Source organism: Melitaea cinxia, chromosome 14 (genome assembly GCF_905220565.1).
Source record: "Melitaea cinxia chromosome 14, ilMelCinx1.1, whole genome shotgun sequence".
NCBI classification, from domain to species: Eukaryota; Metazoa; Arthropoda; class Insecta; order Lepidoptera; family Nymphalidae; genus Melitaea; species Melitaea cinxia.
This window is the reverse complement of record NC_059407.1, coordinates 3,476,749-3,495,190: the sequence shown is the minus strand read 5'-3', so window position 1 is coordinate 3,495,190 and position 18,442 is coordinate 3,476,749. Positions and strand designations below refer to the sequence as shown.

Here is an 18,442-nt window from a genome sequence, read left to right as displayed (position 1 = left end):
CTTGTTTTTTTTTATTTTGTTAATTGGTTTTTATTAAGTACATAAAAGTATTTAGGAAATTTAGTATTTTAGAAAATAACAAATACCGTAAAATAAAATAAATCAAACAAAATAATAATAATAATAATTCAAACTATTAAGTTAAATAAAAAACATGTGTCTTTATTTATTTTTATCGACAGTATAAAATTACAGAAATAATTAAAAAAAAGTTTACTAGTAATATTTTAGTTTAACAAGCGTCATATTATATAGTCACGTGTCTGATATTACGTCACTTCCGTTATATATTTTTCTTACGGTTTTAGTATCACATTTTTTTTCAGTTCGTTCGCCCAGCCAAATGTCAAGCCCGCCGTAAGGAACTTGGTTTCAATAATACACTAAAATAATGTAAAGTATTAAAATCATCTAAGAAAGTAAGTAATAAAAAAGTAGGTAACTACTTCACAAAAAGAGCATAGGGTAGGATTAAACACAGATATCATATTTTACGTATTACAAAAACAAAATTTTCTGTAAAGAATCCACAACAAAACAACAAAAGAATATAAAATCATCACACTAGAGCACCGACATGGTCAGTCGGAGATGCAGGCTCGATCCCCGCTGGAACGGTCGATTTTTGATATGATATTAAAAAATGTTTAGAATTTCCTAATGTATGGGTAACACAAAAATAAAATTGTATTAATTAAAAATAGCACGGTGTCGTCTCCTGTCAAAGATTTTTATTGTAATATCAAACTTTGAATAGGTACAGGTTTCTGCAAAGAACTCACTATAGACGACGCCACGGTCGCTTAGATCGAATATAAAACCATCATATCAAAAATTTCAATCTAGCGGATACATCGTTCCATAGCTTAATTGGCCAGAGCATCGACACGGTCAGTCAGAGAGGGTAACACAAAAATAAAATCGTACAAATTCAAAATTGTATATTTATATTTAGGCGCATTCAGGATAATGGGTTAGATGTCTAATGGTGAACTGTTTAAACTGTGTTTTTTTTGTTTTTATTTTAATAGAAAAAAGCCTCATTTTACATAAAAATTGTACAACCTACCTATCTACCTTATTAGGAACTAGCATCCCGCCCCGACTTCGCAAACATTTTACAATATTTTTTCTCCTATTTAAAAAACATTAAAATTAAAAAGAAATTAAATAAGATAATATGTCATAGGAAATATGTCAAATCTATTACAACAATTTTGAAATGAAGCGAAATATTTTAGTAGGTACAAAATTGTCGCTATAATTAGCAATATAAAAATTTAGTGTTTCAGAAGAAAATGTAAATTAAAATTATTCTACAAAACTATTAATAACATTTAAATATAAACTAAAATGGCACCAAAGAAAGGTAAGGGTAAGGAACCACCTCCACCTCCACCGCCAAAAAAAGCTGCAATGGGCCTCCCACCTAAACCAAAAAAACCGCCTCCTCCACCTGCTTGCTTTGGACCCGAGGATCTAGCTAGATTTAAGGAAATGTTCAAGGCACATGACGAAGAAAACATTGACAAGGTACGTATATTGTTTGTTTTCTAACAAAAAAAGCCTTATCTATAATATAAAAATGAGTCGCTGAATGTGTTGCTAAGCGCAAAACTCGAGAACGGTTGGACCGATTTCGCTAATTCTTTTTTTAAAATGTTCCTTGAAGTACGAGGATGGTTCTTACGGAGAGAAAAATTCTAAAAAAAAAAAAAAAATTAAATTTTCTGAAAAAGTCTAAAAACAACACTTTTCGATACTCCCATACAAAAGATTTGTGATAATACTTAAAAGTCACTGTTAGGCGATACGAAGTTCGCCGGGTCAGCTAGTTTTACATAAAAATTGTACAACCTACCTATCTACCTTATTAGGAACTAGCATCCCGCCCCAGCTTCGCAAACATTTTACAATATTTGTTCTCCTATTTAAAAAAACCCAAGCGACAAAGCCAGCCCTGCGGTCACCAATCCGCCTGCACACCTGCCTCCATTTTTGGCGCGAACTTGTGGAGGCCTATGTCCAGCAGTGGATTGTATTAGGCTGAACTGATGATGATGACGATGATGATGATGATGATGATGATGATGATGATGATGATGATGATGATTTAAAAATATATAATATAGCCTATGTCACCAGGGAACAATGTAGCTTTCCAACAGTGAAAGAATTTCTCAAATCGGTTCAGTAGTTTCGGAGCCTATTCAATGCAGACAAACAAACAATAAAAATTTTCCTTTTTATAATATTAGTATAAATAATTCATAAAACTACTTGTTAAATCTCGTTAAGGTTGAAATTTTAAATGAGACCACACGACAAGCCTTCAAATAAACAAAAGATACATCAAAATCGATACACCAAGTATTTTACGAGATAACAAAAATACAGTAGAATTGAGAACAGCTAAGGAGCTGTTTTGAAGTTAGATGAATTTAGCTTATTACTTAAATAGACCTGAACACTCAATCCATTAATAGGTCAAACGACAAAATACTGAACTATTTTGAGAAATTAGCTCAAAGTTAATATTTTTTCCCTATTTATAAATTATTATTATTCACTTACAAGTCAGTAAAGCTTATTAAAAATAATATCCAACGACCTAAAAATCTGCAGGTTAAATTAGAAGCCATTCCGTTAATGCTAAGAAAATTAGGATTTAATCCAAAAGGCGGTGAAATAAAGGAACTTTTCAGATTATTTCTTGAAGATGATCTTGTTGATACAGTGGAATATCATGAATGGTTGTTCATGATCGAAGCAAAGATGAATTGGGGTGATGATTTTGAATTAGCAGTAACCAAAGCATTCGCAGCATTAGGTCACGACGATGATGAAACTGGTTTTACTGATCTAGAACTCTTGCGTGAAGAGCTCATGACTTGGGGAGAACCGTTATCAGAGATTGAATTCGTTGACTGGCTTCGACTAGCAATTAAGGATAAAACTTATAACCCTGAAGACGGAACTTTGGCTTATGTAAAGTTTATTGAGAATATGAATGCCAAAGACGAGAAATATATAAAGGAACCAATTAATTTCTTTAAATTGGATCAGAAGACGTTAGCTGAGATGGCAATGAAGAAGGCACAAGAAGAGCGTGAAGAACAGGAAAGAAAAGAGGCAGAAAAACGAGCTAGAGATGAAGCGAAAAGGCAAAAAATGATCGCAGATGGCTTAATATCGCCAGATTAGTATATTTGATATATATTTGAAACTGACTTATGTATACATTTTTCTGTTTTTAATAAATATAATATATAGTCGAGAAAAATTGGGTATTTTTTATTTGTAAAATTCCGTGTATCACAAATTTAACGTAACAAATTAAAATTTATTTGATTAAATTCATTCAGAGATCAAACGACAAATGACCTAATACATTGTAATTAAATATTTTATTTGCTTTTATTAAATTTGATGGCGTTTAAATGTTTGTATCCGAAATGTATTTTCTTACGTAGTATGTCGTTGATAAGGAAATGTTCTCCAAATGGATTTTTGACCACTTTTTTCAACATATATGTTATAATAAATAATCAATGTCGATCTTAAGAGATTCGCAACAATTTTTTTTTTAAAGTAAAATAAGTACTCTTTATTCGCCCAATATTTGTTTAGGCGATCATTAGTCGTAATTATAAGATGTTTTATAAGTGTATGAAAGTGTAATATAATGTAAATATTGTTTCATGCATATTTATAGTAACGTTAAAAGCAAGTCTGCATAATTTCTACCTAAGAAGGAAATGGACTGAAGTTAATGTGGATATTTTTCGCATCGCGTTTAATTTAAGAAAATATTATTAGACATAATATATAATGTAGGTCTTTAAGTTTTAGAAAATTTGTTATAGTAAAGTTTTGAGCACAACTCAATTTCTATTACATTTGCATAAATTTTTATAATTATACCTGTTAAAGTTTTATACCTATAAAATATTAGGTCTTTGCCTATGACATTGCCGTTTGTCGTAGTGGCTATTTCAAAACTAAAAAAAAAAATCGGTAAGAACTCGAATTTCAAATTATTTTATTTTAAAAATATAGAATTCTTTTTTATGATTAGTAATTTGTTTAATGGTTAGCGTTCTGTTTACATCGCATTTGTACGTTTTTTGTCATCATGGATATGTTGAAAATTCGAGTGATTATGGAATATGAGTTCCGTAGTACTACTTACTAGTACTATTATTATATACCTACTGTCAGTTGTGAAAAGAAAGTTAAGAAAATTACAGAATCTATAAAAAATTGCGTACTAAATCACATAATTATTTATCACTATACGTAATTTTTGGGGACATTTATTGTAGGGACCATTCTAGAAAATTTTCGCGATTCGCTAATGATAATATTAAGTATGCATATAGGACTGATCCTCAAACAAAGTTTAACGCACAACAAATCAATCTTCTGATTTGCCTTAATGTAGGTATCTGTCGATCTTCATTTGTGATACATGAGTTCGATATAAGACGTTTCGAGTGAAGTAGAATTTAATGTAGTAGCGTTTTGTTGTGAGAATAAATAACAAATGTTTTCTTTTGGTTCAGGTAGCTCGTAGGCTATTTTTTAAATAAATATAATAGAAATACATTGACTAGAATTTACATTCTAGGTGAGTGATTTTTTTCACTTAAATAATTATTGGTATCGGGATTTAAAAATAAAAGTACTAATTGTATATTTCGATTTGAAATTCGATCGGAATAAAAAAAAGGTTTTTTCAACAACTAATGGTAAGGTATAATAAGCAATACTATGAGTATTTCATTTTATATACACTAAGACCAACGTTTTATTTTCATTAACTGTGTAAGGTCATAACATTATTAATATAAACTTGTTATATTAAATAACTTCGCTTGGTAGTGGTTTGAGTTGTTTAATGTTTATTTCATGCTACAGTTTTGTTAGTAGATTGTGACACACTTCAAGAGTAATAATATTTTTATTACCTATATATGTATTTGAGTATTGTTGTTATATTTATTTAACATTGTTAAAGTTAATTGGAGTTTACGCTTCAGACTGTAATATCCCACTACTGGGCATAGGTCTCTTTCCCCTTGTAGGAGAAGGATCAGAGCTTAATCCACCACGCTGCTCCAATGCGGGTTGGCGGATATATTCCTTACTATGAGTAACGATCGCTATCAGGTGTACATAATAACAACCGGGACCGACGGCTTAACGTGCTCTCCGAGGCACGGTGGGGAGACCCACAAGGACTGCACAAACACCCAGACCACGGCAAACACCTGTATGGCCAATACAAATGTTTGTCACGTGCGGGGATCGAACCCGCAACCGCAGGCGCAACAGGTACAATCCATGGCTGTGACCGTTGCGCCAACGCGGTGTCATTCACGCGGTGTTATTGGAGTTTACTCCTTAAGAATCGATTTTCATATAAGGCTTAACTGAGGTAGGGCACAGCAGAAATTTCCTGCTCAAAATATGGAGCAGCCCGACTGGGGTAGTACTTCGAGCTTACAGAAGACCACAGCTAAATAATACTGTTTTCAAGCAGTATTGTGTTCCTGTTGGTGAGTAAGGTGACCAGAGCTCCTGGGGGGGTTGGGGCTTGAGTCGGTAACGCGCTTGCGATGCTTCTGGTGTTGCAGGCGTCTATAAGCTACGGTAATCGCTTACCATCAGGTGAGCCGTACGCTTGTTTGCCGACCTAGTGACATAAAAAAAAGGCCCCAGGTGTGAAAAAAATATGAGGAGTGAAATCTACTGAACGAATGACGTCGTGACGTTTCTCGTAACTCAATTCTTTTATTTACCATGTGATTAATGTTTTTTTTTAGACTGTTAAGCCTTTTTGGTGCCTATTTAGACTGTTGATCTGCAACACTTATCTTCAGTCGTGCGTTGGAGCTGACACACACCTTTTTCTTAATTAATGAAGTTTACACTCACTTTTTCTCTTTCTTTTTATATCCTTAATATACTACTGCTATTTCTAGCTCCATAACAAAAAAGGTGCCTTCCATAATAACAATAATTTTTGGGTGATTATATTGAAGTAACTTATATAATTAACTCAACTATCTACTTGATTTAATTATATTACAATCAATAGAAAAATGCAGTAGGAAACGCTTCGTGTGTCAGTATAAGATTTTCTCATATAGATTTTCGTTAAAGTGCAGTAGTAAAGAGTAGCACAGACATAATTCTTAGTAATAACGTCCTGGGCTAATCCGGGCTTATAGAGGAGCTAGATAGTATGTAGTTACATTTAAAGAATAATTTATAATGGAATGAAAGCGGAAAAGACTAATTGAAATCAATATGACTTAAAATTGACAGTTACTAACTTAAATACCTACCTTTTAATTAATACATTTTTATAATCGTTTTAAAATAATATATTATTTAACAATAGTTTTAAAATATATATGGTCCGTCTTCGATCCGTGTATTTTAAACCCAGCCGTTGGATGGTAATCCCGCCATCGGTTGGCTTTTTAAGTTTCAAAGTGGTAGTGGAACTGTGTTATCCCTTAGTCGCCATCCATACGACATCCACGGAAAGAGAGGGGGTGTCTATCTTCTTACTACCGTAACCACACAGCAAATAAATATTATATATATATTTAACCGTACCTTATGTATATAAGTTTTACGTTTCCAGGTCTCCAAATTGTATATACTGCGTTTCATAAAAATTGTCTTACTTGGTTGTTAAGAAATGATTCTTTAAAAGGCAAATGACAAGTTTTTCTTCTTGACTATATAACGAATCATATTCCCACCATTATAGAAGTTACACACATAACGTAATGACTGTTTAAATATTTATGTAATAATCTATACAAATAAATGAAACTGGAGTGTCTGTTTGTAATATTAAAAAAAAAACAGCTTTTTATCAAATGCATATGGATGTATACACGGTATATATATAAAAATAACGTAGATTACGATAAAATTCACAGTCTTAATTCACACACCTTCGTTCCTAAATTAAAAGAAAATTGGGCGTGTTTATAAACATTTTATAAGGTACTTATTACTGGAATCAATATATGAAAAAAAAAAATATTTTATCATAATGATAGGTATCTGTAGAAAGGGTGCGGAGCTGAACCACATTTGAGGAGTGCTAATTGTGGCTCGCCTTTAATGCAAACAGAGACAAATAGCAAACATGGGTATACGGTTTACGCTAAATATCATGTAGGTGGATTGTTAATTGTTGCCTACATATGTAATATATAGTTTCACGTTCCACTTTTACCAAAATAAACATATTAGTATACAGAGCATAGTCAAATATAGGTACGTCAGTATCGCCAAATTTATATAATTACGAGCTGATCCCGCAAACGTTTTTCTTGCGTTAATTCAATCTATTAGTCCGTAAATGGGCAAATTTCTAATTTATAGATTATTTAATAATCGAAAAGTTTCTTTATAAATATTGTATTAATTCCTTATTAGTGACTCATCCGAAATGAACGAGTATATCGGTTGCTAATCAAGAATGAGAGTTTTAAACAGAGCAAAAAATATAGAAATAAAATTGTATACTCCCCGATAAATACTACCCTACAATTATTGAGAATTAACTTCATTTGTCAGATTATGTGCATTGCAAATGTGTTTTAATGGTTGTATTGACTGACGCGTTTTGACGGCTTAATAAGGGTGATCGACAAATACTGACAGTGTCAAATGGAAAGCTATTTAATGACGCAAATTTGATGTAATCCGTTGACGTTGTCTGGTAAAATAATTGTTAAAATTTGTTTTATTTGTCAATAATGTAACGTCTTTACGATTAGATCTTTTTGTATAAATTTTGAAATTGTTTCTATATAAATTTAAAGTGTATATTAAAAATAAATTTAATAGATTAAGCGTATTATTCGGTGCAGGATTACATCCCTAATTGATATTATAAATGCGAATGTAAGTTTGTTTGTTACGCTTTCACGCGAAAACTACGAGTACTTAAGCGATCATCATCAAATTTGTACACATAGTCTTGGAGGTACCTATAAGAAGTAACATATATACTTTTTGTTAAAAAAATTTAATGCGAATGAAATGCGGGTATAGGTAATAGTCGATAAAGATGTGTAGACTCAGTGACACTAGGTATATTTCATGCAAGATATTACTAATTTTGTAATAAAAAACAGTTTATACATTATTTTTAAAGGGTAATTGCGTAGTTTCTTGACGATTTTTCTTTGCAGAATCTACATTCCGAATCGGTGATCGCTTTACTTTTAAAAATAATAATCACTTTAAAATTTTAATTTGTAAAATGACGATTCAAAAGTGCTTTTAAAGCCTATTTGAATAAACAAATTGTAACACTTATAATTAGCCGTATTACACTTAAATTAAATTTATTATTAAACACGGGTGATCCTAAATATATGAACATAAGCTATTAGCGAACCGATCAACAGTGTAACCAAAAGTTTCTAAACAATAACGCTCATAATAATCGTGTGCGACGTCCTTTATATTTAGCAGCAAGAATAAAATTAGTCGCTAGCAACACAATTACGTCTAGACGTAATTGTGTCCGAACCTTAACATCTTTTCATAATAATAATTATTGTCACGGTCCAGTAACTCTGCTTTCTAAGTTAGAAATTATTATGCTGACCGACAATATATTCAGTATCAATGACAGAATTAGTTCCGCTCATTTAGTAAAGTAATAAAGGTAATTAATATCTGAATCGATTTTACGACTTACGGTCAGTTTCAATAATGTATCTCTGATTGGCGATAGACGTCTTATATAATGGAGCTTATGTCAGAACTGTACCTCCACTGAGGATTATAGATAAAAGATAAATAGATTACTGACAACCGACTTGTAGCCGATAAGTATGTATCAAATAAAAAAGAAGTACGAAAATTATTGTTTAGTTAAATTCTTTAAAAAAAAAACACAAAGAAATCGACGTTATACAAAACTAAATAAAATAAAATTAACTTTTGATTGTAGTTGAACACAACAACTTTATGTAACAAAGCAAAAATAAGTATTACTATCTAATTTTAACAGCATTTTGTTCTGCCAAAAATAAGTAAGCGTAAATACAAATTACTTCTCGAAAAAATTAAAAATATACGCCTACATATAAACATCTAGTCTAGTCTAACATGGCTAAGTTTATTATTTTTACGATTTGTTGAAAAATAACAATGTATATTAATCGACTGTATTCTGTTCAGCCTATCGCAGTCTAGTGCTGGACATAGGTCGCCCCAAGTTCGTGCAAAATATCCCGGTTTTCCGCAATTCTCATCCACCAGCAATCTTACGTAAATCGTCAGTTCAAAGGGTAAGATGGCGTTTGCCAATACGCGGTCTCTAGTCCAAGACAGGCCTGCTACAGCGGCCAGTTATCGACTGTATGAAAAATTAAAACTTACTTGATTTAAATTGAAATTACACGACAAAAAAGTGTTCTAGAAAGGAATTTGAAAAGAAAACTAAAAAGAAAACCAAGTCCAAGAAAAAAAACATTTTATCCTCTACAGTAATAATATAGATATAATGTATAAAAAAAATATTGTTTGGCAATTTAGAAAAATCGGCAAAAATATCAAGAACAAAAATTAAACACATTAATAAAATATTTTCTTTTAATGTTACAAATGTGTTGGGCTTTTATACGTGGACAACAAAACAAGGGATATTAGCCAAACATTATCAAAAGCTCCTAAAATTTTATCCTCTTCCCTTACTTAAAAAAAAACACGTGTCAAATTGTTTTGTATGAACAAGAGTATATTTCGTTAATCTGTTTGATGTGTAGTAAAAGAGAAACCCTGAAGGTTAAACGGCGATACTGGAACGACAGCTATTTTAAGCTTTTGTATATTTGTTAGGCTTTTTTGTTTATTTTATACGATATTTTGTTGTAAGGTAAACCTACACTAATTTAATGAACTCGCGTGTGGCACCATTTCTACGAAAAAAAAAAAAAAAATATTTTGTTGCTTTATTAATATTATATTTTACTGTAATGTAAAAGGCAGTTATTATGAAGGAAATATAACAAAAAATGTTGTAATCTACAAAGGCTTATGACGGTAGAACTTTGCCTTCTACGACAAAATAAATGGTTCAATTATAATGTAGAAGAGTATTAATTATAAAATATTTTATGAAAAAAAAAAAAACAAATTAGGGAATGTAGGTAAAAAGTAATAATTTCTTTCCTTAGTCGCTTCACAAGATAAGTATAAAGAGCGTTTTAAAGAAACTGTAACATAATTATATATTTATAATTTAATTTATATTTTCATTGTAGCGAAGCAGTAGTGTACCATCCGCCTGCATTGGAGCAGCGTGGTGGATTAAGCTCTGATCCTTCTCCTATATGGGAAAAGAGGCCTATCTTATCTTTTAGCAGTGAGATATTACAGGCTGAAGTGTAGCATTACACTGTTATAAAATATAACATAAGTAAAATACTATAGTAAAATGCAAAGGATACTTTCCACAAAAACTAAATTCATAGTGATATTTTTTCTATTTGTCTCTGATCATAAATTTAATTTGGCTTAGTATTTTGTCCACTAGAGGAGGAAAAACATGCAGAGTAACAAAAAAAAAATTAAAATGATAGTAAACGTAAATAAAAAAAATAGGTCGTGTACCGCTTTGGATCAGAGGATTCAAAAATACTCATCCTGCTATCCTTAGATATTTAGCCTTTGACCAACCAATATAACATAATCAAGCAACACAGAAAGACTTTTTACATGTTCACAAACAATAGGTTGTATATTTCTTTTTTTTTTTTCATCTAAATAATTAAAAATGATCAAAATCATGATATATTTTTCTCTCGTAATTTAATTAAACTGGTCTTCAATCTAATTATCTCCAGCGTATCCAAAAGGATTAATTTCCAATTAAGAGATTTAAATAATACTGCACGTTCTCAGACGGTGCGGATTCATTTAGCTTTTTATAAATTTGTAATTTAGATTCACAAGTGGGCAAAGTTTTAAGACGATTTTTTTTAAACGTCAACACGCCTATACATTTACCTATATTATTAGAGTTTTAAAGTTATAGCCATATAATTGATGTACTTTTAAAATTTTTACGGCATCTATTAACATTCTTACTTATAAGAGCCTTTTTTTTTAATATGACTAGTTCGCCAAACAAGCCTCCGGCTGACCTGATGGTAAGCGATTACCGTAGCTTATAGTCGTCTGCAATACCATAAGCATCGAGAGCGCGTTGCCGACCCCATCACCAGTTCCAGGAGCTCTGGTGACCTTACTCACCAACAGGAGCACTGCTTGAAAACAGTGTTATTTAGCTGTGATCTTTTGTAAGATCGAGGTGCTACCCTAGTCGGGCTGCTCCATATTTTGAGCAGGAAATTTCATGCTGTGCCCTACCTCACTTTTTAGCCTTACTGCGAATGCCATTTGTCAATTCCCGATATGAAGTGAAAACATTTATTTCGACATAAGGTGATACATACACCTGTTAAAAACCTTTAAGTTTTTGTAGTATTTTAGAATTAAAAAGACTGTTCTTCTTCAAATACACTTTTATTATAATTCCTTTTAACACCAATTTTTTGTTGAAACGACCAACTTGCTTTGTAGCTCAATGATGAATGACCTCCTTACTCATTGAAACAATAATAAAATAAATAAAAGCGTTCAATTGACTAAGAAATGATATTTTAGTCAAAACACCCGGAAGATGAAATTGAGCTACAAAGAACTTAAAATACTGTTAATACAAATACAAGATAATATTAACACATTTTTCTATATGTCGAAATACAAGTTATTCTATAGTAAATCAAACTATTTTATACAAACTTCCTTATTTATTCATACATTTTAGTGAAGTTGACAATATATTTTTAATGCATGAGTAAACTATTTTTTATATGTGTGATATTTATTGGAAATTAAGACATAAATTAATAAACATAAATTTGCAAGCTAACACACCTAACGAAAGAAATCCTACCAACCTAAGAAATCAGAAATAATATCATTAAAAAAAAAAAAATAATAATAATTGTGTTTGCAGGCAAACGAAAAAAAAGCGACTTCAATTATATCGTCAAGTAATACAATGTAGGTAGACGAAAAATTAGTCAAGTAAATACGCATTATCAAAGATTACTCCAAAAGTTGTAATCAGATCTCGATGAAATTTAAATGTGACCACACGAAAAACATCAGCTTTCGATTAAATTAAAAATTATCAAAATCGGTACACCCAGTAAAAAGTTATTGCGGATTTTCAAGAGTTTCCCTCGATTTCTCTGGGATTCCATCATCAGATCCTAGTTTCCTTATCATGGTACTAAACTAGGGATATCTTCTTTCCAACAAAAAAAGAATTATCAAAATCGGTACACCCAGTAAAAAGTTATTGTGGATTTTCAAGAGTTTCCCTCGATTTCTCTGAGATCCCATCATCAGATCCTGGTTTCCTTATCATGGTACTAAACTAGGGATATCTCCTTTCCAACAAAAAAAGAAATATCAAAATCGGTACATCCAGTAGAAAGTTATGCGGTATAATACAACGTAGGTCGACGAAAAAAGCGTCAAGTAAAAACGCATTATTAGATATAACTCGAAAAGTAAGTAGAAGAAAAGTAGTTGTTAGATCTCAAATAAATTTAAATGGGACCAATTGGCACACACCATCTTTCGATTAAAAAAACATTTGTCGAAATCGGTCCACACGGTCAAAAGTTCTGATGTAACATACATAAAAAAAAATACAGTCGAATTGAGAACCTTCTCCTTTTTTGGAAGTCAGATAAAAACAATTATGACGAATAAAATAGTGCGCCTTGAGGTATTTTTTAAAGCAAGACAGGGATTGGGCTTGTTTTATAGGAAGAGGTAGAGCGTTCCAAAGATGCTCCAGCTTTAACTGAAAAAGAATTGGAGTAAAAAGAAGTAGTGTGAGCTAGAGTTTCGAGCATCAAAGTAGACTCAGATCTAAGGGTGCGTTCGTGTGTATTACAAAGATACTTGAAACGCTCTTTAAGGTACAGAGGTGTATCAGAATGAAAAAGTATACAATATAGTAGCGAGAGTATGTGAGTATTCCTGCGAAAGCGAATCGGAAGCCACTTGAGACAATTGCGAAATTCGGAAACGTGGTCATATTTGCGAAGACCAAATATGAACCGTATGCAAAGATTTTAAAGGCGCTCAAGCTTATTTAATTGCTCCTCTTTAAGATCAAGATAGCAAGTGTCAGCATAGTCAAGAATTAGTAGAAGGAGTGACTGTGCTAACGTAATTTTGGTAGGCAAAGGGAGGAAATATTGCAGTCGTCGCAGTGATCCGATAGCTGCAAATAGTTTACGGCTCATCTCACTCAGCTGAGGTGCCCAAGAAAGATGTCTATCGAAGATAATTCCGAGGTTTTTGACTTTGTCGCTGTAACTGATTACGGCGTTGTTATAAACGACTGGTGGTATAAGTGACCAATCTATTCGACACACAAGTTTAGTACTACCGATAATAATGACTTGACATTTTGAGGGATTAATGTTTAATCCGTAGGAGTTACTCCATCTATATATGTTCTTCAAAATTTTAGTTTCCTTTGGCTCTAAAAACTTAAAATAAATACAAATTTATATATGAAGATAATTAAATAACCCATTTAACAGAAAATCTTAAAAGTCAGCGTCAGTTTTATAGTACATATTCGAGCGATATTTATTTCTATCTTATCGAGAATGTACAGCCAAAGAACGTTTAATGTCAAGTGCTGCAAAGAATACACAACTTGGCTTGAGGGTTAACAAATAGCTTAAGCCCTGCAAATCAAATAGCTCTTAGGAACAAAGCCTTACAAGTTTTAAACGCTTCTTTATGTCAAAGAAAACTACAAGCGTCGGCAGAAGACAAAATGTGTTTATTTTTTTATATTTTTTTTTGATCAGTAAAATTTGATACATTTAGTGTATGAAGTATTCATTATATTCAGTTGTAAAATATACCTGCTGATTGAATTGTGCTCTTGATTGGTTACGCCATTACAGTGTTTTTACCGAAATATAATATAATCCATAATTATTGTTGTTTATTCGTTTTTTACAACAAAAAATGTTTTTTATGGATCAATACTTTTGGACGAAAGTGTGAAGTTGTCAGCTCCTTTAGAATGACAGCAATATGCGGTAATATAAACTTTATTATATTTATATAAATTACTAGATGTACCCGCGACTTCGTCCGCGTGGAATTAAAAAAAATGTTCAGTTTGGTATATGTACCGTATATACATCCATATGTATTTAGTAAAAAGCGGTTATTTTTATATTACAAACAGACACTTTAATTTTATTTATTTGTATCGATAAGAATAAGATAAGTTCAAGATTAATTAAAAAGGATTTCAAACACATTGTTAATGAAGTGAAAACAATTGCGAAACTAATTAAAGGGTTTAAACAAAATTTCGAAAAATGGTGAAACAGATATTCGCCTTCTGTTAATTAGAAAGTAATTTATAATAGGACTTGCTGTTGCTTTTGGTTTTATTTGTTCCGAAATATAAGAAATATAGTTTTTTTTAGATATATTTTCTTTGTACTTTAAATAATTTGTTGTAAATTTCGAAACACTGTAAGTCACGGTGTATTATAAAAGAGGTTATAAATAGAATATACCCGCTTAAAAAATTCAAAGGTGCCCGGATTTAATCTCACACGTGACTAGCCTTTAGCACAGATAGAGTACGTGTTTTATTCAATGGATTTTTGAGCTTTTATATACGTAAAAGTTACTGGAGTTTTGAGGACGCTGCTTTATCTCATTGCTAAATATTATTTTTTACATTGTTGAAAAAAATCTCTTTATAATAAACTTATTCTTTATCCATTTTAATCAATTTGAGAATTTGTATTATATTATTTAAAATAAATGACGTTATTTTCACAAAAATGTTAATAAACTGAAATTTTTAAGGAAAACTTCCAGCTTTCTCAACTGTAAGCGATGTAAGACTATCGAAGACCTATATCATTTGATAATTGAATGTATACAATTTCAATCTGACAGAGAAGCCATTACGAGACTAATAAATTCGAATTGATTAGATACTGGAATGTGCCATGGTATAGTCGCTCGTAGAACATCTAAAGAGGCCATAATACTATTCAGATTCATAAGCTTCATTTCCTTTTGTACTTTAAATTAGGTTACAATTTGACTGACACGTACTTGTTTATAAAAGTCACTAATTACCCTCATAATTATAGTCTAGAGTAAAATGAGTAGTTTTTCTGTCATATTCAACACGCATTTGATACTGTCGTTTAACGTTGATGACGCAAAGGTATTCTTTTATTTCCCAAGATATTGAATTTTTTTAGGTTCATTGCTCCTACCTCATTCAGGTCTTAGGAGCAGAATTAAATGTAATGTATTACCAATATTTATGTTCATCATTAGTAGTTTAATTAAAATATCAACAACAAAATTACATTTACAAGTTAACTTACTAAGTTCATGCACAATCCAAACGTTAGGCATAATCCTTTCTAATTCAGAACCAATTCTACAGGATAGTTCATATACATTTATATGACGTTCATAACAATAAATTTATAAAATAATAGTTAATATTTTTCTATTATCTGGTCTGTTAAATAATAATCTTTTATTTTGAGCCTGAAAAGATTTCTTGTCTTAAAAAAAAAAAAGAATTTGTCTTCACATCTAATCTCTATTAAAGACGAAGCCCGTATACTTATTTTGAAATGATACCTAAATGAATCCGTAAAATGTTTTTAAGATATATTTTCGTCATTTCAACCCGCATTCCGTGGCACCTGACAAACCCTCATAGTCGGCTCTGTCATTTACAATAGATATTATATCGTCCACGTGAGTTTACTGACCCCATTTTTAAAAAGATACTCAGGGTCACCATGATTCAGATCTTTTATTATTCCTGTTCGATTTCATTTTCTTTTGAGTATTTGCATTAAATATATAAAGATTTGAGAGGTCGTTTAATGACTTTATTTTTCTATACTTACAAATGTGAAGAAAAGATTTTTTTTTGTAACGAAAATTTTAAACTAAAATTGATTTTAATAATTATTTCAATATTAGATCGCTGTGATAGGATTTATATTAGCATAGTAATAGCTATAAACGTCAGACTATTTGAAATCATGAGAGAACGACCGATACTTTCACAAATTAAAAATTGTGATACATTATTATTATACTTATTAATTAGAAGTTAGTTGGATAAATGATATATGGTGGTGACATTTAATATCGACAGTAGGTTTAAATTATTCGACAGATTAAGACAAATAATTACTAGCCATGTACAAATTTCACTAATTGCTGTGCTGCTTAAACAACCCCCTAAGTGCTTGTTACACTTCATGCTCATAAAAATAAATAAGATAATAATCAGAAAATAATACTGCTTTTAAGCCATGCTGTGCTTCTGCGGTGAGTAAATTGACCAGAGCTCTTAATGGGATTGGAGGCATGGTCGCCTTGCGATTCTCCTAGTGTTGTAGGCTTCTATAGGATTAGGGTTATCGTTTACCGAAAGTCGATGGCGGGATAGCCATACAACTGCTGGTTTTCAAATACGCAGACCGAAAACGGGCAGCGGCATCTTCAAATCAAAATTTCGGTTCACAGTTCACGGTAGTCCCACTGTTCTCGGCTGCCGATGGAAGCTGAATGAGGATTGCGAAAAAACCAGGATGTCTAGCGCGAACCTTGGGGAAGTCTATGTCCAGCAGTAGACTGCGATAGACTGAACTGACTGACTGATTTTGACAGAATCTCTTACCCAGTTGTTAAAAAAAAACTATGTTAGCCTATTCGTAATGTACGCGGTAAACTACAACTTTAAAGTTGATAGGTTACACATATTTGAGAAAGAACTGTTAGTTTGATGAAAAAAAAACATCGAAATCTTTTATAATTTGGACACTGTTCGCTTGCTCGTTCGCTCGCTTCAGCCTATCGCAGTCCACTGCTAAATGTAGGCCTCCCCAAGTTCGCGCCAAACTTTGCGGTTCTCCGTAGTCCTCATCTAGCCTCCACAAGGGATCTTACTAGATCTTCGGTGCAGCGCAGCGAGGCAGAGGCCGTTGCGTTTGCCAACACACTTGGACTGACATGCGTCTAAACTTTTAACAGAAACAAGCAGGTTCTCTTATAATATTAATTAATTTAAATAAGAATTTAAGTATAGAGTAATTTTTAAGCTATTGCATCGATTTAAGTATTTTGTGACTCCTGGAAAAATACATTGTTCAGACGTAACACAGGCTGTCAAACATTAGTATATTACTCATAGTAGTAAAATAGAAGCTATAAATTTCAACTTTAATTTGAAAATCTGCCTAAAGAAAAATTATTTTATTAATATTCTATAACTACGCAGTACATTCTCTCAGGCAATATAATCGAGGTAATATCTAAGCAGCAAAGTTTTTTAATTTTCGTATATTTAAGTACAACATTTCTGGAAAATCATAGACCCGTTAATCCCAAGCTGGTGAATCTGCAAAACACATCAGCACCGAGCATGTTAATTAATAAACTACTCTTATGTTGGAACGAAACAGTTTTGTTATGTTAGATGAAAGTAATTAGTTATGAAGCGGAATGAGGAATTTACAACTTTTAGTTATAGTGAATGTGTACAGATGCTGTTTGTTTCGAATATATTTTGTTGTTTCGAATATATTGAGTCATCTCGATTATATTGTGTTGCTTCGAATATATTGTGTTACTTCGAATATATTTCGTATCGTGTAGCGTCTTGTGCATTGAATGGAGCCGGAAATATATAGGGCACTGACTGCAGACTCTTGTCTACAGTTTCTAAAAGATCTAAATGTACAAAAATAATAATAGATATACTTTATATTTCTGAATTTTTCTGAAAATCTGATGACATACTGTCTGATGAATGATATGCTTCTGATGAACTTAAATTTTGATAGAAATTGAAATAAGAAAATAAATTAAACACTCAAACCTCTACCTATATAATTATAAGCTGTAATAATATTTCTCTCCATTTTCCTTTCAATTTTAACTTTACAAAATACACATTGAGTATCCAAAAAACATGAGTAAAATTTTGTATTAACGTATTATTACTTTGACATTAAACAAGTTGTGTTGTTCGCTTGTTTACAAAAATTGCAAAACGTCACTTCTAGTATTAAAATGTACTGTTTTGTAGCAATAATCACACTGTTACGAAGTGCGTGTTCATTTTTATTTTACGTCTAAGAAGTAGAGGTTGGCGTGTGTCCATTAAATATATACTGAATCACTGAATGTGCTTTATCATACATCACTCACTACGCGAGTGATTGATAAGGCTTATATTTTGCATCTTTACTGAATTAATTGAAATCTGCACTGT

The 18,442-nt window shown here is 31.6% G+C and overlaps 1 protein-coding gene across 1 annotated transcript; it reads left to right on the top strand.

Moving 5' to 3' along the window:
* Nucleotides 1-1,353: 1,353 nt before the first annotated feature.
* On the top strand, nucleotides 1,354-3,204 carry LOC123659582 (putative calmodulin-like protein 2). The gene is made up of 2 exons (XM_045594790.1): nucleotides 1,354-1,533; nucleotides 2,626-3,204. The coding sequence occupies exons 1-2, from the start codon at nucleotides 1,354-1,356 to the stop codon at nucleotides 3,202-3,204; spliced, it is 759 nt and encodes a 252-aa protein (XP_045450746.1).
* The last annotated feature ends 15,238 nt before the right edge of the window (nucleotides 3,205-18,442 follow it).

What these genes read in the sequence shown, in the direction of transcription:
- LOC123659582 (XM_045594790.1), top strand. Translation starts at nt 1,354, where the DNA reads ATGGCACCAAAGAAAGGTAAGGGTAAGGAACCACCTCCACCTCCACCG. An exon ending in ACGAAGAAAACATTGACAAG is followed by an intron (nt 1,534 to 2,625) that starts GTACGTATATTG and finishes AAAAATCTGCAG; the next exon opens with GTTAAATTAGAAGCCATTCC.